We start from the raw sequence: 27,918 nt of genomic DNA, 5'->3' as shown, positions 1-27,918 counted from the left end.
TACATTTCCCAACACTGTATTCCATCTGCCACTTTTTTGCCCATTCTTCCATTTTGCCTAAGTCCTGCTGCAATCGCATTGCTTCCTCAGCACCACCTACCCCTCGACCTATCTTTGTATCATCCACCAACTTTGCCACAAAGCCATCAATTCCATTATGCAAATCACTGACAAATAATGTAAAAAGCAGCAGTCCCAGTACTGACCCCTGAGGAACACCATTAGTCACCGACAGCCAACCAGAAAAGGCCCCTTTTTATTCTCACTCACTGCTTCCTGTCCGTCAGCCATTCCTCAATCCATGCCAGTATCTTTCCTATAACCTCATAGGACTTGAACTTGTTAAGCAGCCTCATGTGAGGCACCTTATCAAACGCCTTCTGAAAATCCAAGTAAATGTTATCCACTGCCTCTCCTTTGTCCACCCTGCTTGTTACTTTCTCAAAGAGCTCTAACAGATTTGTCAGGCAAATGTTTCCCTTTACAGAAACCATGCTGACTTTGACTTTTTTTATCTCCAAGTACCTTGAAAGCTCATCCTTTGTAATAGACTCCAACACTTTCCCAACCACTGAGGTTAGGCTAATAGGCCTATAATTTCCACCTGGTTCAGGCGACTTATCCACTTTAACACCTTTGAGTTGGCTTAGCGTTTTTTCCTTTGTAATAGCAATGGCACTCACCCCTGTTTCCTGACACTCACGGACCTCAGGGACACTGCTAGTGTCTTCCACAGTGAAGACAGATGCAAAGTACCCATTAAGTTCATTTGTCATTTCTTTGTCCCCTATTACTACCTCACCAACATCATTTTCCAGTGGTACAATATCAACTCTCACCTCCCTTTTACTCTTTACATAACTGAAAAAACTTTTGTTTTCTTGCTTTATATTATTGGCTAGTCTGCCTCATATTTAATCTTTTCCCTTTTTTTTAGCTTTTTTAGTTGCCTTTTGTTGGATTTTAAAAGCTTCCCAATCATTCAACTTCCCACTCACTTTTGCTACCTTATATGCCCTTTCCTTGGCTTTTTTGCAGTCCTTAACTTCCCTTGTCAGCCACGGTTACTAACCCCTGCTATCTGAGAACTTCCTCTGTGGGACATATCTGTCTTTCACCTTGTGAACTATTCCCAGAAACTTCAGCCATCTCTGCTCTGCCATCATCCCCACCAGTATTCCCCTCCAATCCGCCTGGGCAAGCTCCTCTCTCATGTCTCTGTAATTCCCTTTATTCCATTGTGATACAGACACCTGTGAGTTATGCCTGTCCCTCTCAAATTGCAGTATGAATTCAATCACATTATGATCACTGTCTCCTAAGGGTTCCTTTACATTAAGCTCCATAGTAAGATCTGAGTTATTACACAACACCCAATCTTAAATAGCCATCTAAGATAATTCAATCTCTTACCAACAGAGCCACACCATCGCCTATCCCTTTTTGCCTGTCCCTTTGATACAAGGTATTTCCTTTAATGTTAAGCTCCCAACTATGGCCTTCTTTCAGCCAAAATGCAGTGATGCTCACATGATACTGACCAATCTATACAATCTCTAATTGCGCCACGAGTTCATCCACTTTTTTCCGAATGCTATATGCATTTAAATACAGCATATTCAGTCCTGCATTCTTCACCCTTTTGAATTTTGCCTCTGTGGTACAATTTCACTCTTTGCTCTGTCTGTACTTGTACCCAGTCATTGGCTTGTCCTTCCTTACATTCATGTTATTGGCACCTGGTTAGTTCCAAGGGTTCAGATGGGGCAGAGTTTGTTAAGTGTGTCCAGGATGGATTCCTGTCACAGTATGTGGACAGTCCGACCAGGGGGAGTGCCATACTAGATCTACTACTAGGTAATGAACCGGGTCAAGTCACAGATCTCTCAGTGGGTGAGTATCTGGGGGACAGTGACCACCGCTCCCTGGCCTTTATAATTATCATGGAAAAGGATAGAATCAAAGAGGACAGGAAAATTTTTAATTGGGGAAAGGCAAATTATGAGGCTATGAGGCTAGAACTTGCGGGTGTGAATTGGGATGATGTTTTTGCAAGGAAATGTACTTTGGACATGTGGTCGATGTTCAGAGATCTCTTGCAGGATGTAAGGGATAAATTTGTCCCGGTGAGGAAGATAAAGAATGGTAGGGTGAAGGAACCATGGGTGACAAGTGAGGTAGAAAATCTAGTCAGGAGGAAGAAGGCAGCATACGTGAGGTTTAGGAAGCAAGGATCAGATGGGTCTATTGAGGAATATAGGGAAGCAAGAAAGGAGCTTAAGAAGGGGCTGAGAAGAGCAAGAAGGGGGCATGAGAAGGCCTTGGTGAGTAGGGTAAAGGAAAACCCCAAGGCATTCTTCAATTATGTAAAGAAAAAAAGGATGACAGGAGTGAAGGTAGGACCGATTAGAGATAAAGGTGGGAAGATGTGCCTGGAGGCTGTGGAAGTGAGCGAGGTCCTCAATGAATACTTCTCTTCAGTATTCACCAATGAGAGGGAACTTGATGATGGTGAGGACAATATGAGTGAGGTTGATGTCCTGGAGCATGTTGATATTAAGGGAGAGGAGGTGTTGGATTTGTTAAAATACATTAGGACAGATAAGTCCCCAGGGCCTGACGGAATATTCCCCAGGCTGCTCCACGAGGCGAGAGAAGAGATTGCTGAGCCTCTGGCTAGGATCTTTATGTCCTCGTTGTCCACGGGAATGATACCGGAGGATTGGAGGGAGGCGAATGTTGTTCCCTTGTTCAAAAAAGGTAGTAGGGATAGTCCGGGTAATTATAGACCAGTGAGCCTTACGTCTGTGGTGGGGAAGCTGTTGGAAAAGATTCTTAGAGATAGGATCTATAAGCATTTAGAGAATCATGGTCTGATCAGGGACAGTCAGCATGGCTTTGTGAAGGGCAGATCATGTCTAACAAGCCTGATAGAGTTCTTTGAGGAGGTGACCTGGCATATAGATGAGGGTAGTGCAGTGGATGTGATCTATATGGATTTTAGTAAGGCATTTGAGAAGTTCCACATGGTAGGCTTACTCAGAAAGTCAGAAGGCATGGGATCCAGGGAAGTTTGACCAGGTGGATTCAGAATTGGCTTGCCTGCAGAAGGCAGAGGGTGGTGGTTGAGGGAGTACATTCAGATTGGAGGATTCTAACTAGTGGTGTCCCATAAGGATCTGTTCTGGGACCTCTACTTTTGGTGATTTTTATTAACGACCTGGATGTGGGGGTAGAAGGGTAGGTTGGCAAGTTTGCAGACGACACAAAGGTTGGTGGTGTTGTAGATAGTGTAGAGGATTGTCAAAGATTGCAGAGAGACATTGATAGGATGCAGAAGTGGGCTGAGAAGTGGCAGATGGAGTTCAACCTGGAGAAGTGTGAGGTGGTACATTTTGGAAGGACAAACTCCAAGGCAGAGTACAAAGTAAATGGCAGGATACTTGGTAGTGTGGAAGAGCAGAGGGATCTCGGGGTACATGTCCACAGATCCCTGAAAGTTGCCTCACAGGTGGATAGGGTAGTTAAGAAAGCTTATGGGGTGTTAGCTTTCATAAGCCGAGGGATAGAGTATAAGAGTCGCGATGTAGTGATGCAGCTCTATAAAACTCTGGTTAGGCCACACTTGGAGTATTGTGTCCAGTTCTGGTCACCTCACTATAGGAAGGATGTGGAAGCATTGGAAAGGGTACAGAGGAGATTTACCAGGATGCTGCCTGGTTTAGAAATTATGCATTATGATCAGAGATTAAGGGAGCTAGGGCTTCAGTCTTTGGAGAGAAGGAGGATGAGAGGAGACATGATAGAGGTGTACAAGATAATAAGAGGAATAGATTGAGTGGATAGCCAGCGCCTCTTCCCCAGGGCACCACTGCTCAATACAAGAGGACATGGTTTTAAGGTAAGGGGTGGGAAGTTCAAGGGGAATATTAGAGGAAGGTTTTTTACTCAGAGAGTGGTTGGTGCGTGGAATGCACTGCCTGAGTCAGTGGTGGAGGCAGATACACTAGTGAAGTTTAAGAGACTACTAGACAGGTATATGAAGGAATCTAAGGTGGGGGCTTATACGGGAGGCAGGGTTTGAGGGTCAGCACAACATTGTGGGCCGAAGGGCCTGTACTGTGCTGTACTATTCTATGTTCTATGTTCCATGTTCTATGTTATACCCATCATCTACTTGTAAACCTGCTGGCTCATTCTCAGCTCTACCATACTGGTTCCCATCCCCATGCTATAATATCTTAAACCATTTCCAACAGCCCTAGTCAATCTGATTGCAAGAATATTGCCCCCCTTGGATTGAAGTGCAACCCGTCCCTTTTGTACAGGTACCATCTGACCCAGAAGAGGTCACAGAAGCCTTGACGCTGACCTTTTTGAAGGTCTGAAGGAGATATGTGAGGGTGCTTGAAGGAGATGGGGGGTTTGAAGGAGATGTTTGGGGGTTTTGAAGGAGATGTGAGGGGGATTTGAAGGAGAAGTGTGGCGGGGTTGAAAGAGATGTGTGGCGGGGGTTGAAGGAGATGTGTGGGGGGTTTGAAGGAGATATGTGGGGGGGGTTTGAAGGAGATGTGTGGGTGGGTGAAGGAGATGTGTGGCAGGGTTGAAGGAGATGTGTGGCGGGGTTGAAGGAGATGTGCGGAGGGGGTTTGAAGGAGATGTGTGGGGGGTGAAGGAGATGTGTGGGGGGATTTGAAGGAGATGTGTGGCGGGGTTGAAGGAGATGTGTGGGGGGGGTTGAAGGAGATGTGTGGGGAGGTTGAAGGAGATGTGTGGGGGGTGAAGGAGATGTGTGGCGGGGTTGAAGGAGATGTGTGGGGGGGTTTAAAGGAGATGTGTGGGGCGGTGAAGATGTGTGGGGGAATTTGAAGGAGATGTGTGGCGGGGTTGAAGGAGATGTGTGGGGGGAGGTTGAAGGAGATGTGTGGGGGGAGGTTGAAGGAGATGTGTGGGGGAGTTTGAAGGAGATGTGTGGGGGGGGTTTGAAGGAGATGTGTGGGGGGTGGAGGAGATGTGTGGGGGTGAAGGAGACGTGTGGGGGTGAAGGAGACGTGTGGGGGGTGTTTGAAGGAGACGTGTGGGGGGTGTTTGAAGGAGATGTGTGGGGGAGTTTGAAGGAGATGTGTGGGGGGGTTTGAAGGAGATGTGGGGGGGGTTTAAAGGAGACGTGTGGGGGGTTTGAAGGAGACGTGTGTGGGTTTGAAGGAGATGTGTGGGGGTGTTTAAAGGAGACGTGTTGGGGGTTTGAAGGAGACGTGTGGGGGTGAAGGAGACGTGTGGGGGTGAAGGAGACGTGTGGGGGGTGTTTGAAGGAGACGTGTGGGGGGTGTTTGAAGGAGATGTGTGGGGGAGTTTGAAGGAGATGTGTGGGGGGTTTGAAGGAGATGTGGGGGGGGTTTAAAGGAGACGTGTGGGGGGGTTTGAAGGAGAAGTGTGGGGGGTTTGAAGGAGACGTGTGGGGGGTATTTGAAGGAGACGTGTGGGGGGTGTTTGAAGGAGATGTGTGGGGGAGTTTGAAGGAGATGTGTGGGGGGGTTTGAAGGAGATGTGGGGGGGTTTAAAGGAGACGTGTGGGGGGTTTGAAGGAGAAGTGTGGGGGGTTTGAAGGAGACGTGTGGGGGTTTGAAGGAGACGTGTTGGGGTGTTTAAAGGAGACGTGTGGGGGTGTTTAAAGGAGACGTGTGTGGGTTTGAAGGAGACGTGTGGGGGTGTTTGAAGGAGACGTGTTGGGGGTTTGAAGGAGACGTGTGGGGGGGTTTGAAGGCGACGTGTTGGGGGGTTTGAAGGAGACGTGTGTTGGTTTCAAGGAGATGTGTGGGGGGTGAAGGAGATGTGTGGCGGGGTTGAAGGAGATGTGTGGAGGGGTTGAAGGAGATGTGTGGAGGGGTTGAAGGAGATGTGCAGGGGGGGTTTGAAGGAGATGTGCAGGGGGGGTTTGAAGGAGATGTGTGGGGGGTGAAAGAGATGTGTGGGGGGATTTGAAGGAGATGTGTGGCGGGGTTGAAGGAGATGTGTGTGGCGGGGTTGAAGGAGATGTGTGTGGCGGGGTTGAAGGAGATGTGTGGGGGGTGAAGGAGATGTGTGGGGGGTTGAAGGAGATGTGTGGCGGGGGGTTGAAGGAGATGTGTGGGGGGGGTTGAAGGAGATGTGTGGGGGGGTTGAACGAGATGTGTGGGGGAGTTTGAAGGAGATGCGTGGGGGATTTGAAGAAGACGTGTGGGGGGTGTTTGAAGGAGACGTGTGGTGGGTGTTTGAAGGAGATGTGTGGGGGAGATTGAAGGAGATGTGTGGGGGGGTTGAAGGAGATGTGGGTAGGGGTTTAAAGGAGACGTGTGGGGGGGTTTGAAGGAGACGTGTGGGGGTTTGAAGGAGACGTGTGGGGGGGTTTGAAGGAGACGTGTGGGGGGTTTGAAGGAGACGTGTGGGGGTTTGAAGGAGACATGTGGGGGTGTTTGAAGGAGACGTGTGGGGGTTTGAAGGAGACGTGTGGGGGTTTGAAGGAGACATGTGGGGGTTCGAAGGAGACGTGTTGGGGGGTTCGAAGGAGACGTGTGGGGGTTCGAAGGAGACGTGTGGGGGTGTTTGAAGGAGACGTGTTAGGGGGGTTTGAAGGAGACGTGTGTGGGTTTGAAGGAGACGTGTTGGGGGTTTGAAGGAGACGTGTGGGGGTTTGAAGGAGACGTGTTGGGGGGTTTGAAGGAGACGTGTGGGGGTTTGAAGGAGACGTGTGGCGGGGTTGAAGGAGATGTGTTTGAAGGGCGGGGTTGAAGGAGATGGGGGTGTTTAAAGGAGAGGGGTTGAAGGAGACGTGTGGGGGCAGGGGAGAGTTTGAAGGAGACGTGTGGGGGGGTTTGAAGCAGACGTGTTGGGGGGTTTGAAGGAGACGTGTGGGGGTGTTTAAAGGAGACGTGTGGGGGTTTGAAGGAGACGTGTGGGGGGGTTTGAAGGAGACGTGTGGGGGTTTGAAGGAGACGTGTGGGGGTGTTTAAAGGAGACGTGTGGGGGTGTTTAAAGGAGACGTGCGGGTGTTTAAAGGAGACGTGTGGGGGTTTAAAGGAGACGTGTGGGGGTTTGAAGGAGACGTGTGGGAGGTTTGAAGGAGACGTGTGGGGGTTTGAAGGAGACGTGTGGGGGTGTTTAAAGGAGACGTGTGGGGGTTTGAAGGAGACGTGTGGGGGTTTAAAGGAGACGTGTGGGGGTTTGAAGGAGACGTGTTGGGGGGTTTGAAGGAGACGTGTGGGGGTTTGAAGGAGACGTGTGGCGGGGTTGAAGGAGATGTGTGGCGGGGTTGAAAGAGAGATGTGTGGAGGGGTGAAGGAGATGTGTGGGGGAAGTTTGAAGGAGATGTGTGGCGGAGTTGAAGGAGATGTGGGGGGGGTTGAAGGAAATGTGTGTGGCGGGGTTGAAGGAGATGTGTGGGGGAGTTTGAAGGAGATGTGTGGGGGGGGTTGAAGGAGATGTGTGGGGGGGTTGAAGGAGATGTGTGGGGGAGTTTGAAGGAGATGTGTGGGGGGGTTGAAGGAGATGTGTGGGGGGGTTTGAAGGAGATGTGTGGGGGGTGAAGGAGATGTGTGGGGGGTGAAGGAGACGTGTGGGGGGTGTTTGAAGGAGACGTGTGGGGGTTTGAAGGAGACGTGTGGGGGTGTTTAAAGGAGACGTGTGGGGGTTTGAAGGAGACGTGTGGGGGTTTAAAGGAGACGTGTGGGGGTTTGAAGGAGACGTGTTGGGGGGTTTGAAGGAGACGTGTGGGGGTTTGAAGGAGATGTGTGGGGGTTTAAAGGAGACGTGTGGGGGTGTTTAAAGGAGACGTGTGGGGGTGAAGGAGACGTGTGGGGGTTTGAAGGAGACGTGTGGGGGTTTGAAGGAGACGTGTGGGGGTGTTTAAAGGAGACGTGTGGGGGGGTTTGAAGGAGACGTGTTGGGGGTTTGAAGGAGACATGTTGGGGGTTTGAAGGAGACGTGTGGGGGTGAAGGAGACGTGTGGGGGTTTGAAGGAGACGTGTGGGGGTGTTTAAAGGAGACGTGTGGGGGGGTTTGAAGGAGACGTGTTGGGGGTTTGAAGGAGACATGTTGGGGGTTTGAAGGAGACGTGTGGAGGTTTGAAGGAGACGTGTTGGGGGGTTTGAAGGAGACGTGTGTGGGTTTGAAGGAGACATGTGGCGGGGTTGAAGGAGATGTGTGGCGGGGTTGAAGGAGATGTGTGGCGGGGTTGAAGGAGATGTGTGGAGGGGTTGAAGGAGATGTGCAGGGAGAGTTTGAAGGAGATGTGCAGGGGGGGTTTGAAGGAGATGTGTGGGGGGTGAAAGAGATGTGTGGGGGAATTTGAAGGAGATGTGTGGCGGAGTTGAAGGAGATGTGAGGGGGGGGTTGAAGGAAATGTGTGTGGCGGGGTTGAAGGAGATGTGTGGGGGAGTTTGAAGGAGATGTGCAGGGGGGGTTTGAAGGAGATGTGTGGGGGGTGAAAGAGATGTGTGGGGGAATTTGAAGGAGATGTGTGGCGGAGTTGAAGGAGATGTGAGGGGGGGGTTGAAGGAAATGTGTGTGGCGGGGTTGAAGGAGATGTGTGGGGGAGTTTGAAGGAGATGTGTGGGGGGGGTTGAAGGAGATGTGTGGGGGGGTTTGAAGGAGATGTGTGGGGGGTGAAGGAGATGTGTGGGGGGTGAAGGAGACGTGTGGGGGGTGTTTGAAGGAGACGTGTGGGGGTTTGAAGGAGACGTGTGGGGGTGTTTAAAGGAGACGTGTGGGGGTTTGAAGGAGATGTGTGGGGGTTTAAAGGAGACGTGTGGGGTTTGAAGGAGACGTGTGGGGGTGTTTAAAGGAGACGTGTGGGGGTTTAAAGGAGACGTGTGGGGGTTTGAAGGAGACGTGTGGGGGTGTTTAAAGGAGACGTGTGGGGGTGTTTAAAGGAGACGTGTGGGGGTTTAAAGGAGACGTGTGGGGGTGTTTAAAGGAGACGTGTGGGGGTGAAGGAGACGTGTGGGGGTTTGAAGGAGACGTGTGGGGGTGTTTAAAGGAGACGTGTGGGGGGGTTTGAAGGAGACGTGTTGGGGGTTTGAAGGAGACGTGTGGGGGTTTGAAGGAGACGTGTTGGGGGGTTTGAAGGAGACGTGTGTGGGTTTGAAGGAGACGTGTGGCGGGGTTGAAGGAGATGTGTGGCGGGGTTGAAGGAGATGTGTGGAGGGGTTGAAGGAGATGTGCAGGGGGAGTTTGAAGGAGATGTGCAGGGGGGGTTTGAAGGAGATGTGTGGGGGGTGAAAGAGATGTGTGGGGGAATTTGAAGGAGATGTGTGGCGGAGTTGAAGGAGATGTGTGGCGGGGTTGAAGGAGATGTTTGGGGGGGTTTGAAGGAGATGTGTGGGGGGTGAAGGAGATGTGTGGGGGGATTTGAAGGAGACGTGTGGGGGGTTTGAAGGAGACGTGTGGGGGTTTGAAGGAGACGTGTGGGGGGTTTGAAGGAGACGTGTGGGGGTTTGAAGGAGAACAGAGGGGGTGTTTAAAGGAGACGTGTGGGGGTGTTTAAAGGAGACGTGTGGGAGTTTGAAGGAGACGTGTGGGGGTGTTTAAAGGAGACGTGTGGGGGTGTTTAAAGGAGACGTGTGGGTGTTTAAAGGAGACGTGTGGGGGTTTGAAGGAGATGTGGGGGGGGTTTAAAGGAGACGTGTGGGGGTTTGAAGGAGACGTGTGGGGGTGTTTGAAGGAGACGTGTTGGGGGGTTTGAAGGAGACGTGTTGGGGGGTTTGAAGGAGACGTGTGGGGGTGTTTAAAGGAGACGTGTGGGGGTGAAGGAGACGTGTGGGGGGTGTTTGAAGGAGACGTGTGGGGGGTGTTTGAAGGAGACGTGTGGGGGGGTTTGAAGTAGACGTGTTGGGGGGTTTGAAGGAGACGTGTGGGGGTGTTTAAAGGAGACGTGTGGGGGTTTGAAGGAGACGTGTGGGGGGGTTTGAAGGAGACGTGTGGGGGTTTGAAGGAGACGTGTGGGGGTGTTTAAAGGAGACGTGTGGGGGTGTTTAAAGGAGACGTGCGGGTGTTTAAAGGAGACGTGCGGGGGTTTAAAGGAGACGTGTGGGGGTTTGAAGGAGACGTGTGGGGGTGTTTGAAGGAGACGTGTGGGGGTGTTTGAAGGAGACGTGTTGGGGGGTTTGAAGGAGACGTGTGGGGGTTTGAAGGAGACGTGTGGGGGGTTTGAAGGAGACGTGTGGGGGTTTGAAGGAGACGTGTGGGGGGGTTTGAAGGAGACGTGTGGGGGGTTTGAAGGAGACGTGTGGGGGTTTGAAGGAGACGTGTGGGCGGGTTTGAAGGAGACGTGTGGGAGGTTTGAAGGAGACGTGTGGGGGTTTGAAGGAGACGTGTGGGGGTGTTTAAAGGAGACGTGTGGGGGTTTGAAGGAGACGTGTGGGAGTTTAAAGGAGACGTGTGGGGGTTTGAAGGAGACGTGTTGGGGGGTTTGAAGGAGACGTGTGGGGGGTTTGAAGGAGATGTGTGGGGGTTTAAAGGAGACGTGTGGGGGTGTTTAAAGGAGACGTGTGGGGGTGAAGGAGATGTGTGGGGGTTTGAAGGAGACGTGTGGGGGTGTTTAAAGGAGACGTGTGGGGGGGTTTGAAGGAGACGTGTGGGGGGGTTTGAAGGAGACGTGTTGGGGGTTTGAAGGAGACGTGTTGGGGGTTTGAAGGAGACGTGTGGGGGTTTGAAGGAGACGTGTTGGGGGGTTTGAAGGAGACGTGTGGGGGTTTGAAGGAGACGTGTTGGGGGGTTTGAAGGAGACGTGTGTGGGTTTGAAGGAGACGTGTGGCGGGGTTGAAGGAGATGTGTGGCGGGGTTGAAGGAGATGTGTGGAGGGGTTGAAGGAGATGTGCAGGGGGAGTTTGAAGGAGATGTGCAGGGGGGGTTTGAAGGAGATGTGTGGGGGGTGAAAGATGTGTGGGGGAATTTGAAGGAGATGTGTGGCGGAGTTGAAGGAGATGTGAGGGGGAGTTTGAAGGAGATGTGTGGGGGGGTTGAAGGAGATGTGTGGCGGGGTTGAAGGAGATGTGTGGCGGGGTTGAAGGAGATGTGTGGGGGGGTTTGAAGGAGATGTGTGGGGGGTGAAGGAGATGTGTGGGGGGATTTGAAGGAGATGTGTGGCGGTGTTGAAGGAGATGTGTGGGGGAGTTTGAAGGAGATGTGTGGGGGGGGTTGAAGGAGATGTGTGGCGGGGTTGAAGGAGATGTGTGGGGGGGTTTGAAGGAGATGTGTGGGGGAGTTTGAAGGAGATGTGTGGGGGTGAAGGAGACGTGTGGGAGGTGTTTGAAGGAGACGTGTGGGAGGTGTTTGAAGGAGACGTGTGGGGGGGTTGAAGAAGATGTGTGGGGGGGGTTGAAGGAGATGTGGGGGGGTTTAAAGGAGACGTGTGGGGGGGTTTGAAGGAGACGTGTTGGGGGTTTAAAGGAGACGTGTGGGGGGGTTTGAAGGAAACGTGGGGGTGTTCAAAGGAGACGTGTGGGGGTGTTTAAAGGAGACGTGTTGGTTTGAAGGAGACGTGTGGGGGTTTAAAGGAGACGTGTGGGGGTTTGAAGGAGATTTGTGGGGGTGTTTGAAGGAGAAGTGTGGGGGTGTTTGAAGGAGACATGTTGGGGGGTTTGAAGGAGACGTGTGGGGGTGTTTAAAGGAGACGTGTGGGGGTTTGAAGATGTGTGGGGGGGGTTTGAAGGAGACGTGTGGGGGTTTGAAGGAGACGTGGCGGGGTGTTTAAAGGAGACGTGTGGGGGTGTTTAAAGGAGACGTGTGGGGGTTTGAAGGAGATGTGTGTGGGTTTGAAGGAGACGTGTGGGGGTGTTTAAAGGAGACATGTTGGGGGTCTGAAGGAGACGTGTGGGGGGTGAAGGAGATGTGTGGGGGGTTGAAGGAGATGTGTGGGGGAGTTTGAAGGAGATGTGCAGGGGGGGTTTGAAGGAGATCTGTGGGGGGTGAAAGAGATGTGTGGGGGGATTTGAAGGAGATGTGTGGCGGGGTTGAAGGAGATGTGTGGGGGGGGTGAAGGAGATGTGTGGGGTGGTTGAAGGAGATGTGTGGGGGGTTTGAAGGAGACGTGTGGGGGTGAAGGAGACGTGTGGGGGTGTGGGTGGTGAAGGAGACGTGTGGGGGGTGTTTGAAGGAGACGTGTGGGGGTGTTTGAAGGAGACGTGGGGGTGTTTGTGAAGGAGATGTGGGGGGGAGATTGAAGAAGATGTGTGGGGGGGTTGAAGGAGACGCGTGGGGGGGGTTTAAAGGAGACGCGTGGGGGGTTTGAAGGAGACGCGTGGGGGGTTTGAAGGAGACGTGTGGGGGTTTGAAGGAGACGTGTGGGGGTGTTTAAAGGAGACGTGTGGGGGTTTGAAGGAGACGTGTGGGGGTTTAAAGGAGTCGTGTGGGGGTGTTTGAAGGAGACGTGTGGGGGGGTTTGAAGGAGACGTGTGGTGGGGTTTGAAGGAGACGTGAGGGGGTGTTGAAGGAGACGTGTGGGGGGATTTAAAGGAGATGTGAGGGGGTGTTTGAAGGAGACGTGTGGGGGGATTTGAAGGAGATGTGAGGGGGTGTTTGAAGGAGATGTGTGATAAAGAAGGATATGAGGGATAAAGAAGTGGTGAACTTTGTCACAGTGAGTGTTGGTGTGTAGACATCTCACCCAGCCACACTGCTGTTTTTATTTAATAACACACAGACATTGATGTTCTTTTGCTCTAGGCCTACGTCAGTGAGAAGCATGAAGAAAACAAGGTCATCGCCTTTGAGCGTGCAAATTTGCTCTTTGTTTTCAACTTCCACCATGAGAAGAGTTTTCCTGACTACAGAGTTGGAGTCGATCTGCCTGGGAAATATCCTTTTCATATGTCTTCTGTGAGCTGAAAGGGGCACAGCCCCATGGAGTAAATCTCCACAGGGTAAACCCATGGGGCAAATCTCCACAGGGCACATCCCATGTTACAAATCTCCACAGGGCAAACCCATGGGGCAAATCTCCACAGGGGAAACCCATGGGGTAAATCTCCACAGGGTAAACCCATGTTACAGATCTCCACAGGGTAAACCCACGAGGGAAATCTCCACAGGGTAAACCCATGGGGCAAATCTCCACAGGGTAAACCCATGGGGTAAATCTCCACAGGATAAACCCACGAGGCAAATCTCCACAGGGGAAACCCATGGGGTAAATCTCCACAGGGTAAACCCCATGGGGTAAATCTCCACAGGGTACATCCCCATGGTACAGACTTCTTCAGCGCATACCCCAGGGGGAAATCCCCACAGGACTACCATTATGGGGCAGATCTCCACAGGGTAAACCCATGGGGTAAATCTCCACAGGATAAACCCACGAGGCAAATCTCCACAGGTGAAACCCATGGGGTAAATCTTCACAGGGTAAACCCCATGGGGTAAATCTCCACAGGGTACATCCCCATGGTACAGACTTCTTCAGCGCATACCCCGGGGGAAATCCCCACAGGACTACCATTATGGGGCAAATCTCCACAGGGTAATTCCCCAGGGGACAAATCTCCACAGCTTGGGTGAAGTGATCGGTTGTCTCTCAGGAACCGGTACTCAGGCCACTGTTACATGGGCCAGGAGGTAGTATAGCAAGGAGAGACCAGTGGAAGGTGGGGTGGCTGTGGGTCAGTTCCCTGCTGTTTCTGTTTTAATTTCAGATTTCCAGTATCTGCACGTTATAAACACAAGAGATTCTGCAGATGCTGGAAATCTAAAGCAACACACACAGAATACTGTAGAAACTAAGCAGGTCAGGTGGTATCTATGGAAATGAATTAACAGTCAATGTTTTAGGCTGAGGCCCTTTATCAGGACTAGAAAGGAAAAAGGAAGAAGCCAGAATAAGAAGGCAGGAGGAAGAGGAGTACAAGCTGGCGGGTGATAGGTGAGATCAGGTGAGGAGAGCGGGATGAAGTGAGAAGCTGGAAGTGATCGGTGGAAGAGGTAAAGGGCTACTAAAGCAGGAATCTGATCAGAGAAGATGGTGGACCAAGGGAGGGAGGAGGAACCAGAGGGCAGTGAAGGGTAAGTGAGGAGAAGATAAGAGATAAAAGAAGAGTCAGAATGGAGAATTGAAAAAGAGAGAAGGGTGAGGAGGGAATAATTACCACAAGTTCTAGAAGTCGATGTTCATGCCATCCAGTTGGAGGCTCCCCAGACGAATATGAGGTGTTGTTCCTCAAACCTGAGTTAGGCTTCATCGTGGTAGTAGGGATGGCCATGGACCAACATGTCAGAACGGGAATGGGAAGTAGAATTGAAATGGGTAGCCTCTGGGAAATTCTTCCTGTTGTGGCGGATGGAGTCAAGGTGTTCCCCCACCCTATGTTGAGTCTCATCAATGTAGCAGAGGCCACAGTCGGTATCATCTGTGGAGGTACCCCTCTGTCACCCGATGTAGTGGGGGCATACTCCATGGTGGTTATCCGAAAGGATGGGACAGACACTGAGGGGAGGTGTTAAATAGCCGTATGATGGCCCACCAAAAGGCAGCACGAGCAGATGGCCTTTCCTCTGCTGTCTCTTTCCTGGAGCACGGATTTACAGCTGCCAACATGTTTCTCAACCTCTTCCTGCACATGACCTTCCCTGCTCCCCCCTCCGCACTGCCAATCCTGGAGTGTCAGGTCCAGTTGTCCGTGGCAGAGCATCGGGCAGCACGGGGACACCAATTGGCCAGAGCTCTTGGCCACAAGGAAGGCTCATCCATTGGCCGTGAGGACAAGTGAGGTTCCTCCTCGTCTGATGATTCATGACGTTTTTGCTGTCATGGAGAAGCTAGTCTCAAGGGGAGACTCCCCCAGGGCAGGAATCAGGTTGCCTCTGTGACCCTGTGTCCCTGTGCCCAGCTTGTCCAGCACCATGACCAGACAGCATTTGGCTTTCCAGAGGAGCTTCTGTTTACAAACGGCCTGACTCTCGGAGTTGTGTGTGTGGGAGGAGGCTCACACTGGGCCTGGCCATCCTGGGGAGCGGGAGCTGAAGCTGCAGCTGGCTGCAGGCGACCTCTCGGCGTCTGATTGCAGAGGACCTCTCGGCGTTTGGCTGCAGACGATTCTCGGTGTCTGTCTCCCCCTGCTGCTGAGTGAATGCATTGAACCCACATCTTTGATCACACCACTGAGTGATCGCAGAGTTACAGCACAGTAACGTGGCCTCAGTCCATTTCCAGGGCCTCATATCCAAATCCACTCTCAAGGAGAGGCAAGCCAGTCACCCCACCACCCTGAGGTCTCTGTTTTCAGAGGTGAACCATGCTGGATCTCCATGTCAGTTCACGTCTGTCTGGAGAGTCACTGCCCGCCTGACCCGAAGGTCTTCCCCCGGAGCTGTCCGGCACCATTCACCCATCCCCTATGTCTGTGAGAAGGTGGGGGCAGCCAGCTCCTCAAGCACTGGTGAAGGTGCTCCCATGCTGAAGGGGAATCTTTCCAAAATTCAAAGCAAATTTATTATCAAAAGTGCATACTGCATATGTCACCATGTACAATCCCTGAGGTTAAATTCTTTGCGGGCATTCACAGTAACTATAAAGAAATACAACGAAATCAATGAAATGCCGCACACATCCAGATTTCAGTGTTGGGCTGAGTGAAGTTATCGCCTCCGGTCCAAGAGCCTGATGGTTGAGGGGTCGTAATTGTCATTGTTCTTGACCCTGGTGCTGAGGGTCAGCTGGCAGTGGCAAGGAGAGAGCACGGCCAGAATGGTGGGGGTCCTCGATGGTGGATGCCACTTTCCTGCGATAGCGAATGTGCTCACAGGTTTGAGGGGGGCTGTGAGTGTACTCTGGACAAGGGACTGCAGTGGTTTCTGTAGATGGTGAACAGGGCAACCTGTGTGTGCTGGTGTGGAGAGGGGAGATGTCAATGAGGTCCCGGTGGACCATCGTTGTAGAGAGTGATTTCAGCTGAACTGACACCCCCCCCCCCGCTTGTGCTGGGGTGGAGGGAGGAGGTGTTCAGGGGTGGGGTGGATGGGATCCTGATGGACTGTCAGGGTAGAGAGCAATCACAGTTGGGCCCCCCCCCCCCCGTATGCGATGGTGCAGAGTGAGGAGGTGTATGGGATCCCAATGGACCATCAGTGTAGAGAGTGATTATAACTGGACCCCTGTGTGTGGCTCAAAGCTGTTATGTCAAGGTGCCCCCACTGCAGGGTTCTGACTGATTGGAAGGTTCACACTCATGACCACACGCTGGGCCTTGTGATCAACAGAGATTGAAAAGAGAAGCTGGGCAAGTGACCTGCGGGGTTCATGAAATTGTACAGGAATGAAACAGTAGGATTTGCCACAGGGTGCAGGTCACATTAGGGTCCGAGCACAGGAAGAGGGGGAGCCAGGCGACAGAGTGGTCAGGGGTGGGGGAGGCCTGGTGAGGGTCCAAGTGCTCTCTGCAGTACTGTATGGGTATCCTGCCTCTGGGTCATGATCCCCAGTCTCTGATCTCGAATCTACACTCTCCGCGTTGTGTAATTGTCATTCAACCCTACATGAATACAGCCAAGTGAAGCAGTGTTCCTCTGGGCCCAAGTACAAACACAGTACCAACAGTTACACACAACACAAAGCACATATAATCATGAAACAGTAACCATACAGTCACAAAAATAATAAGAAAGCCCAAGTTCCTGCGTGTCATGTCTTGTAGATTGCTAGTGCTGTTGGTACTAAGCGCACAGAAAGCCGATCATCATGTGCTCATGCAGCTCACAAAGCACGCAGTCCAGCTTCTTTCACCACACCAACACTGGAGAGCAGCGGTACAGGGAACAGCCAGCTCCCAACCCAGTCTCGGCCATGATCCACGATCATCAGTCCATAGTCCCCTGGCCATTATGTATGGTCTCCAGTCCCTGGTCACTGAGCCTTAATCTCCTGTCTCTCAGCCATGAACCTCAATCCCTGGTCCAGGTACTGTGATTATACAAACTCGCTCCCTGATACCCGGTTGTAAACCCTGGATCCTGGTCCCTAATCCCCGGCAGTAATCACTGGATCCAGGTCTCTGATCCCCGGCTGTAATCCCTCGATCCTGGTGCCTGATACCTGGCTGTAATCCCTCGATCCTGGTCCCGGATACCCGGCTGTAATCCCTAGATCCTGGTCCCTGATACCCGGCTGTAATCTCTCGATCCAGGTCTCTGATACCCGGCTGTAATCCCTCGATCCTGATCCCTGATACCCGGCTGTAATCCCTCGATCCTGGTCCCTGATACCCGGCTGTAATCCCTCGATCCTGGTCCCTGATACCCGGCTGTAATCCCACGATCCTGGTGCCTGATACCCAGCTGTAATCCCTGGATCCTGGTCCCTGATACCCGGCTGTAATCCCTGGATCCAGGTCTCTGATCCCCGGCTGTAATCCCTGGATCCTGGTCCCTGATACCCGGCTATAATCCCTCGATCCAGGTCTCTGATCCCCGGCTGTAAACCCTGGATCCTGGTCCCTGATACCCGGCTATAAACCCTCGATCCTGGTCCCTGATACCCGGCTGTAAACCCTGGATCCTGGTCCGTGATACCCGGCTGTAATCCCTCGATCCTGGTCCCTGATACCTGGCTGTAAACCCTGGATGCAGGTCTCTGATCTCCGGCTGTAATCCCTTACAAATTGGAAACTTTTTAAACACTACGCTACCTGAATAATAGTTCTGTGTGAATACTGAAATGTGGGGATGTATTTTCCTGAATTCGTACTGCAGGTATAAGATCGTACTGGACAGTGACGCTGCGGACTATGGAGGGCACAGCCGATTGGACCATGACACCGAGTACTTCACAGAACCGCAACCCCAGAACAACCGGCTCAACTCTCTGCTGGTGAGTGTCTCCTGTCCCCTCAGCAGAAAACGCCACAGGAGTCCGACAGTACAATCTGCTGCAGAATGTGGGTCACACCAGGGCCCAGGAACAGCAAGGGTGGGAATGGGGAAAGGCACAGGAGTCTGTGTATGGCCAGATACTCTCTGCAGCCACGGCGACATCTCCCTAATGTCTAGATATCATCTCTGGACAGAGCTCACTGATGTCTGGACAGGGGTCGCTGATGTCTGGACATTGTGTCTGGACGGGGCTCGCTGATGTCTGGACGGGGCTCACTGATGTCTGGACAGGGGTCGCTAATGTCTGGACAGAGCTCGCTGATGTCTGGACAGGGCTCGGTGATGTCTGGATATTGTGTCCGGACGGGGCTCGCTGATGTCTGGACAGAGCTCGCTGATGTCTGGACAGGGCTCGCTGATGTCTGGACAGAGCTCACTGATGTCTGGACAAGAGTCGCTGATGTCTGGACATTGTGTCTGGATGGGGCTCAATGATGTCTGGACATTGTGTCTGGATGGGGCTCAATGATGTCTGGACATTGTGTCTGGACGGGGGTGGCTGATGTCTGGACAGGGCTCGCTGATGTCTGGACAGAGCTCACTGATGTCTGGACAGGGCTCACTGATGTCTGGACAGGGCTCGGTGATGTCTGGACATTGTGACTGGACAGTGCTTGGTGATGTCTGGACAGGGCTCGGTGATGTCTGGACATTGTGTCTGGATGGGGGTCACTGATGTCTGGACGGGGCTCGGTGATGTCTGGACGGGGTCACTGATGTCTGGACAGGGCTCGGTGATGTCTGGACATTGTGTCTGGATGGGGCTTGGTGATGTCTGGACAGGACTCGGTGATGTCTGGATATTGTGCCTGGACGAGGGTCAGTCATTCTGGGTGGGGCTTGGTGATGTCTGGACATTGTGTCTGAACAGGGCTCGGTGATGTCTGGACATTGTGTCTGGACGGGGGTCGCTGATGTCTGGATGGGGGCTCGGTGATGTCTGGACATTGTAACTGGACAGGGCTCGGTGATGTCTGGACGGGTCTTGGTGATGTCTGGACGAGAGGATCGGTGATGTCTAGACATTGTCTGGATGGGGCTTGGTGATGTCTGGACATTGGGTCTGGACGGGTCTTGGTGATGTCTGGACATTGTGACTGGACGGGTCTTGGTGATGTCTGAACATTGTGTCTGGACGGGTCTTGGTGATGTCTGGACATTGTGTCTGGACAGGGCTCGGTGATGTCTGGACATTGTGACTGGACGGGTCTTGGTGATGTCTGAACATTGTGTCTGGACGGGGGTTGCTGATGTCTGGACAGGGCTCGGTGATGTCTGGACATTGTGTCTGGACAGGTCTTGGTGATGTCTGGACAGGGGTCAGTCTTGTCTGGATGGGGCTTGGTGATGTCTGGACAGGGCTCGGTGATGTCTGGACGGGGATCGCTGATGTCTGGACGGGGATCGCTGATGTCTGGACGGGGCTCGGTGATGTCTGGATATTGTGTCTGGACAGGGTTCGCCGATGTCTGGACAGGGCTCGGTGATGTCTGGACATTGGGTCTGGACGGGTCTTGGTGATGTCTGGACATTGTGTCTGGACAGGGCTCGGTGATGTCTGGACATTGTGACTGGACGGGTCTTGGTGATGTCTGAACATTGTGTCTGGACGGGTCTTGGTGATGTCTGGACAGGGCTCGGTGATGTCTGGACATTGTGACTGGACGGGTCTTGGTGATGTCTGAACATTGTGTCTGGACGGGGGTTGCTGATGTCTGGACAGGGCTCGGTGATGTCTGGACAGGTCTTGGTGATGTCTGGACAGGGGTCGGTCTTGTCTGGATGGGGCTTGGTGATGTCTGGACAGGGCTCGGTGATGTCTGGACGGGGATCGCTGATGTCTGGACGGGGATCGCTGATGTCTGGACGGGGCTCGGTGATGTCTGGATATTGTGTCTGGACAGGGTTCACCGATGTCTGGACAGGGCTCGGTGATGTCTGGACATTGGGTCTGGACGGGTCTTGGTGATGTCTGGACATTGTGTCTGGACAGGGCTCGGTGATGTCTGGACATTGTGACTGGACGGGTCTTGGTGATGTCTGAACATTGTGTCTGGACGGGTCTTGGTGATGTCTGGACATTGTGTCTGGACAGGGCTCGGTGATGTCTGGACATTGTGACTAGACGGGTCTTGGTGATGTCTGAACATTGTGTCTGGACAGGGCTCGGTGATGTCTGGACATTGTGACTGGACGGGTCTTGGTGATGTCTGAACATTGTGTCTGGACGGGTCTTGGTGATGTCTGGACATTGTGTCTGGACAGGGCTCGGTGATGTCTGGACATTGTGACTAGACGGGTCTTGGTGATGTCTGAACATTGTGTCTGGACGGGGGTTGCTGATGTCTGGACAGGGCTCGGTGATGTCTGGACATTGTGTCTGGACAGGTCTTGGTGATGTCTGGACAGGGGTCGGTCTTGTCTGGATGGGGCTTGGTGATGTCTGGATGGGGCTCGGTGATGTCTGGATATTGTGTCTGGACAGGGCTCGGTGATGTCTGGACATTGTGTCTGGACCCTGCTTCATGATACCTGGACATCAGTTTAGCAACTGCCCACATGTCTGGGTTATTGTTACTAGAACTCCCTCTGCAAGTCTGTAATCTCCTGAGAGAAGCAAGCACAATGAGAGGAGAAAGAATAAATGTGGGACAATTCCTCTGCTGCCCCTGCAAGTGATGCCACAAGAACCTCTGGCAATGATCTTTGCATCATCAATGGGGATGGGAGAGGTTCTAGAGGATTGGAGGGTTGCAGATGTTGTTCCCTTGTACAATAAAGGGAGCAGAGATAGCCCAGGATATTATAGACCAGTGAGTCTTACTTCAGTGGTTGGTAAGTTGTTGCAGAAGATCCTGAGGGGCAGGATTTATGAACATTTGGAGAGAGATAATCTGATTAGGGATAGTCATTATGGCTTTGTCAAAGGCAGGTCGTGCCTTACGAGCCTGATTGAATTTTTTGAGGATGTGACTAAACACATTGATGAACGCAGAGCAGTGGATATAGTGTATATGGATTTCAGTAAGGTATTTGATAACATTCCCCATGCAAGGCTCATTGAAACAGTAATGAGGACGGGGGATCCAAGGGGACATTGCTTTGTGGATCCAGAACTGGCTTGCCCACAGAAGGCAAAGAGTGGTTGTAGACGGGTCATATTCTGCATGGAGGTTGGTGACCAGTGGTGTGCCTCAGGCATCTGTTTGTCCCCTCCTCTTTGTCATTTTTATAAATGATCTGGATGAGGAAGTAGAGAGATGGGTTAGTAAATTTGCTGATGACACAAAAGGTTGGGGTGTTGTGGATAGTGTGGAGGGCTGTCAGAGGTTACAGCGGGACATTGATAGGATGCAAAACTGGGCTGAGAAGTGGCAGATAGAGTTCAACCCAGATAAGTGTGAGGTAGGTCAAATATGATGGCAGGATATAGTATTAATGGTAAGATTCTTGGGGTCCATGTCCATAGGACACTCAAAGCTGCTACGCAGGTTGACAGTGTTATTGAGAGTGTACAGTGTGATGCCCTTCATCAACCGTGGCATTGAGTTCAAGAGCTGGGAGGTAATGTTACATCTATATAAGACCTTAGTTAGACCCCACTTTGGATACTGTGTTCAGTTCTGGTCACCTCACTACAGGAGGGATGTGGATACTATAGAGAGAGTGCAGAGGAGATTTACAAGGATGTTGTCTGGATTGGAGAGCATGCTTTATGAGAATAGGTTGAGTGAACTCGGCGTTTTCTCCTTGCAGCGATGGAGGATCAGAGGTGACCTGATAGTGGTGTATAAGATAGAACATAGAATATAGAATAGTACAGCACAGTACAGGCCCTTCGGCCCACATTGTTGTGCCGACCCTCAAACCCTGCCTCCCATATAACCCCCAACCTTAAATTTCTCCGTATACCTGTCTAGTAGTCTCTTAAATTTCACTAGTGAATTTGCCTCCACCACTGACTCAGGCAGTGCATTCCACGCACCAACCACTCGCTGAGTAAAAAACCTTCCTCTAATATCCCCCTTGAATTTCCCACCCCCTACCTTAAAGCCATGTCCTCTTGTATTGAGCAGTGGTGCCCTGGGGAAGGGGCACTGGCTATCCACTCTATCTATTCCTCTTAATATCTTGTACACCTCTATCATGTCTCCTCTCATCCTCCTTCTCTCCAAAGAGTAAAACCGTAGCTCCCTTAATCTCTGATCATAATCCATACTCTCTAAACCAGGCAGCATCCTGGTAAATCTCCTCTGTACCCTTTCGAATGCTTCCACATCCTTCCTATAGTGAGGCGACCAGAAATGGACACAGTACTCTAAGTGTGGCCTCACCAGAGTTTTATAGAGCTGCATCATTACATCACGACTCTTAAACTCTATCCCTGGACTTATGAAAGCTAACACCCCATAAGCTTTCTTAACTACCCTATCTACCTGTGAGGCAACTTTCAAGGAAATGTGGACATGTACCCTGAGGTCCCTCTGCTCCTCCACACTACCAAGTATCCTGCCATTTACTTTGTACTCTGCCTTGGAGTTTGTCCTTCCAAAGTGTACCACCTCACACTTCTCCGGGTTGAACTCCATCTGCCACTTCTCACCCCACTTCTGCATCCTATCAATGTCTCTCTGCAATCTTTGACAATCCCCGACACTATCTACAACACCACCAACCTTTGTGTCGTCTGCAAACTTGCCAACCCACCCTTCTACCCCCACATCCAGGTCGTTAATAAAAATCACGAAAAGTAGAGGTCCCAAAACAGATCCTTGTGGGACACCACTAGTCACAATCCTCCAATCTGAATGTACTCCCTCCACCACGACCCTCTGCCTTCTGCAGGCAAGCCAATTCTGAATCCACCTGGTCAAACTTCCCTGGATCCCATGCCTTCTGACTTTCTGAGTAAGCCTACCGTGTGGAACTTGTCAAATGCCTTACTAAAATCCATATAGATCACATCCACTGCACTACCCTCATCTATATGCCAGGTCACCTCCTCAAAGAACTCTATCAGGCTTGTTAGACACGATCTGCCCTTCACAAAGCCATGCTGACTGTCCCTGATCAGACCATGATTCTCTAAATGCCCGGAGATCCTATCTCAAAGAATCTTTTCCAATAGCTTTCCCACTACAGACATAAGGCTCACTGGTCTATAATTACCCGGACTATCACTACTACCTTTTTTGAACAAGGGGACATTTGCCTCCCTCCAGTCCTCCGGTACCATTCATGTGGACGAGGACATAAAGATCCTAGCCAGAGGCTCAGCAATCTCTTCCCTCGCCTTGTGGAGCAGCCACAATATTCTGTCAGGCCCCGGGGACTTATCCATCCTAATGTATTTAAACAACTCCAACACCTTCTCTCCCTTAATATCAACATGCTCCAGAACATCCCCTCACTCATATTGTCCTCACCATCATCAAGTTCCCTCTCATTGGTGAATACCAAAGTGAAGTATTCATTGAGATGATGAGAGGCATTGATTATGTGGATGACCAGAGGCTTTTTCCCAGGGCTGAAATGGCTAACACAAGAGGCATAGTCTTAAGGTGCCTAGAAGTAGGTACAGAGGGAATGTCAGGGTTAAGTTTTTCACACAGAGAGTGGTGGAATGCACTGCTGACGACAGTGGTAGAGTTCAATACGACAGGGTCTTTTAAGACACTGCTAGATAGGTACAGTACATGGAGTTTAGAAAAACAGAGGGCTATGAGGTAGGGAAATTCTAGGCAGTTTATAGAGTAGGTTACATGGTCAGCACAACATTGTGGGCCGAAGGGACTGTAATTTACTGGAGATGTCTATGTTCTATATCAGTCAGCTTTACCCCACCCACACCATTTCCAATTCCCTGAAAGAGGTGACTGCATTGGTCTGAACTGAGGGAGTAGTTGGCAGTCTGGTCAGAGATGACCCCATCTGACTGTGTCTGGGACCATAGAGGCCAAGGTGATACTGATCACATGTCCCTTTCTGTTTGGTAATATCATCACCATGAAATAACATTCACATGATAGACGTTTCCTTAACACAGGTTAGATTTTCAAAAGATGCTGCACAGACACCACTGATTCCACATTGCACAAGTTTACATGGCACCTTTCATGTGCAGTGGGCCCGCAGATTTGCAATCCACTCTCTTTATCGCTTTCCTAGCTCCTTAAATCCTGCAAACACGTTCCGCCAGCCTGAAAGACAGCTTCTTCCCCACTGTTATCAGGCTCCTGAATAGTTCACTACCCTCACAGTCCACCTCGTCATGGTCTTGCATCTTATTGTTTAGCTGCTCTGCACTCCCTCTCCAACTGTTACACTCTATTCGGCATTCTCCTACCTCAATGCACTGATGTGATGAAATGATCTGTGTGGACAGCATGTACAAGTTTTCACTGCGTAACAAGTTTTTCTCAGTATACGTGACAATACATCAGGATGCTGTTCATCAACTATAGCTCAGCATTTAACACCATCATTCCCACAATCCTGATTGAAAAGTTGCAGAAATTGGGCCTCTGTACCTCCATCTGCAATTGGATCTTCGACTTCCTAACCGGAAGACCAGAGTCTGTGCAGATTGGTGATAACATCTCCTCCTCATTGACGATCAACACTGGTGCACCTCAGGGGTGTGTGCTTAGCTCACTGCCCTACTCTCTGTATACACATGACTGTGGCTAGGCGTTGCTCAAATACCATCTATAAATTTGCTGATGAAACAACCATTGTTGGTAGAATCTCAGGTGGTGACGAGAGGGCGTACAGGAGTGAGATATGCCAACTAGTGAATGGTGCAGCAGCACCAACCTGGCACTCAACGTCAGTAAGATGAAAGAGCTGATTGTGGACTTCAGGAAGGGTAAAACAAAGGAACACATACCAATCCTCATAGACAGATCAGAAGTGGAGAGAGTGAACAGCTTCAAGTTCTTGGGGTGTCATGATCTCTGAGGATCTAACCTGGTCCCAACTTATTGATGTAGTCATAAAGAAGGCAAGACAGCAGCTATACTTTATTAGGAGTTTGAAGAGATTATGCATGTCAACAAATACACTCAAAATCTTCTATAGATGTACCATGGACAGCATTCTGACAGGCTGCATCACTGTCTGGTATGGGGGGGAGGGTGCTACTGCACAGGACCGAAACAAGCTGCAAAAGATTGTAAATCTAATCAGCTCCATCTTGGGTACTAGCCTACAAAGTATCCAGGACACCTTCAGGAAGCGGTGTTTCAGAAAGGCAGCATCCATTATTAAGGACCTCCAGCACCCAGGGCATGCCCTTTTCTCACTGTTACCATCAGGTAGGAGGCACAGAAACAAATTTCATGCTGGTGATAATAAACCTGATTCTGATTCTGAATAGTAAATGTAACAATAAAGGTTCCAATTTCCTCCCAAACCAGAAATTTCTGCAGCCCACAATGATTAACTTTGACCCATAAAGTGAATCCCCAAGATCCATCGCTCATCTTTCTCCTCCCTTCCTGCACAGTGGAGCCCATCGTAGTGTTCTGGTGTTGGGTCTGACTGTACTTGTCTCCCATCGGCACTGGCAGTCTCCGGAACCCAGCAGACATTCTCTGCCAGCACTCTCTCAAGCTCCAGCTGAAATTCGCTGTCCACAGAATACTCCTGTCCCAGCTGGGAGCAATGGGGTCAACTGTCACTCAGTATCCAAGGTGCCGATCTGGAGACCTGCAGCCAATGCAGTCTGTGTATCTGGGACCTTTAGTCTCCACAGAACTCAGCACGTTGCATCAGACATATGCTGTTGTACTAACAACAAAGCCCTGTATTAATATGTACATTTAATGTGTATACCTGCCTCCCCGGTTCACAAATGACCTAATGTACATAGTAACTACATATACATTTAATGTATGTACAGGCCACCCCACCCACCGTTCACAAACAGCCTGACTTAGGGAGATCGAACAACACAAATTCTCCCAGAAATTTTTAAAGCATTTTTCTAGCTAGTAACAATAATAATGTTCCATTTGATCCATATTTAATTTATTTAGACATATTTATTCCATTAGTTGAATGAAGTGTGAAGGTGATTATTGAGAATAAAAAGGTCATGCCAGTATATACAGAGCGATACAATGTTTGTGACTTGGGCGGAGTTCTGAGGGACCAAAGACTTGTGTTACCGCAAAATAATCTGCAGATGCTGTAAAAGATCAAAGCAACACTTTCAGTACGCTGGATGAACTCAGCAGGTCAGGCAGCATCAGTCAGAAACGATGAGTCGACGTTTCCGGCCGGAACCCTTCGTCAGGACTGAAGAATGAAAGATGGGGAAGGATTTGAAGAATGCTTGTAGCGTCAGTTGAAAGACCAGTAATTTGAAAGACAAAGGGGTGGGGGAAGGGAAGGATTGACGTCATAGCCCTGAAAACAATGGGTAGTAGAAAAAGGAAGCGGAACCATGAGGGAGCTGGGGGAGGGGGTAGAGTGAAATAGGGATAGAGGAAGGGAGGGGGAGGGAATTACCGGAAGTTGGAGAATTCTATGTTCATACCAAGGGGCTGGAGACTACCTAGACGGTATATGAGGTGTTGCTCCTCCAACCTGAGTTCAGCCTCATCATGGCAGTAGAGGAGGCCATGTATGGACATATCCGAATGGGAATGGGAAGCAGAGTTGAAGTGTGTGGCTACCGGGAGATCCTGTTTGTTGTGGTGGACGGAGCAGAGGTGCTCAACGAAGCGGTCCCCCAATCTGCGTCGGGTTTCACCGATGTAGAGGAGGCCGTACCGGGAGCACCGGATGCAATAGATGACCCCAACAGACTCACAAGTGAAGCGTTGCCTCACCTGAAAGGACTGTTTGGGGCCCTGAATGGTGGCAAGAGAGGAGGTGTAGGGACAAGTGTAGCACTTGCGCTTACAGGGATAAGTGCCGGGTGGGAGATCCGTGGGGATGGACGTGTGGATCAGGGAGTCGCGGAGGGACCGATCCCTGTGGAAAGCGGAGAGGGGTGGAGAGGGAAAGATGTGCTTAGTGCTGGGGTCCTGTTGAAGGTGGCGGAAGTTGCGGAGGATAATGTGCTGGATCCGGACGCTGGTGGGGTGGTAGGTAAGGACAAGGGGAACTCCGTCCCTGTTGTGGTTGCAGGACGATGGGGTGAGGGCCGAAGTGCGGGAAATGGAGGAGATGCCGGTGAGGGCATCATTGATGACGGTAGAAGGGAAACCACGATCCTTAAAGAAAGACGACATTTGAGATGTCTTGGAATGGAAAGCCTCATCCTTGGAGAAATTGTAATGAGAGATAAGGAGATGGCAGAGGAACTGAACGAGTATTTTGCATCAGTCTTCACTGAGGAAGACATCAGCAGTATACCGGACGCTCAAGGGTGGCAGGGAAGAGAAATGTACGCAGTCACAATTACGGCAGAGAAAGTACTCAGGAAGCTGAATAGTCTAAAGGTAGATAAATCTCCCGGACCAGATAGAATGCACCCGCGTGTTCTGAAGGAAGTAGCTGTGGAGATTGCGGAGGCATTAGTGATGATCTTTCACATGTCGATAGATTCTGGCATGGTTCCGGAGGTCTGGAAGATTGCAAATGTCACTCCACTATTTAAGAAGGGGGCAAGGAAGCAAAAAGGAAATTATAGACCTGTTAGCTTGACATCGGTGGTTGGGAAGTTGTTGGAGTCGATTGTCAAGGATGAGGTACCTGGAGGCATATGACAAGATAGGCAGAACTCAGCATGGATTCCTTAAAGGAAAATCCTGCCTGACAAACCTATTACCATTTTTTGAGGAAATTACCAGTAGGCTAGACAAGGGAGATGCAGTGGATGTTGTATATTTGGATTTTCAGAAGGCCCTTGACAAGGTGCCACACATGAGGCTACTTAACAAGATAAGAGCCCATGGAATTACAGGAAGGTTACATACGTGGATAGAGCATTGGCTGATTGGCAGGAAACAGAGAGTGGGAATAAAGGGATCCTATTCTTGTTGGCTGCCGCTTACCAGTGGTGTTCCACAGGGG

At 50.8% G+C, this 27,918-nt stretch overlaps 1 protein-coding gene across 4 annotated transcripts in view; it reads left to right on the top strand.

Annotated features, from left to right (window-relative positions):
* The window catches only part of LOC134347785 (1,4-alpha-glucan-branching enzyme-like), a 507,671-nt gene that overhangs the window by 463,175 nt on the left and 16,578 nt on the right, over positions 1 to 27,918 (top strand). For all 4 annotated transcript variants that reach the window (XM_063050206.1, XM_063050207.1, XM_063050205.1 and 1 more), the window contains exons 14-15: positions 12,700 to 12,830; positions 17,713 to 17,830. In XM_063050206.1, coding sequence (XP_062906276.1) covers positions 12,700 to 12,830; positions 17,713 to 17,830 — 249 coding nt within the window. The remainder of the gene's footprint in view (positions 1 to 12,699; positions 12,831 to 17,712; positions 17,831 to 27,918) is intronic.

Source organism: Mobula hypostoma, chromosome 6 (assembly GCF_963921235.1).
Source record: "Mobula hypostoma chromosome 6, sMobHyp1.1, whole genome shotgun sequence".
Lineage (NCBI taxonomy): Eukaryota > Metazoa > Chordata > Chondrichthyes > Myliobatiformes > Myliobatidae > Mobula > Mobula hypostoma.
This window is presented reverse-complemented; position numbering and strand designations above follow the sequence as displayed.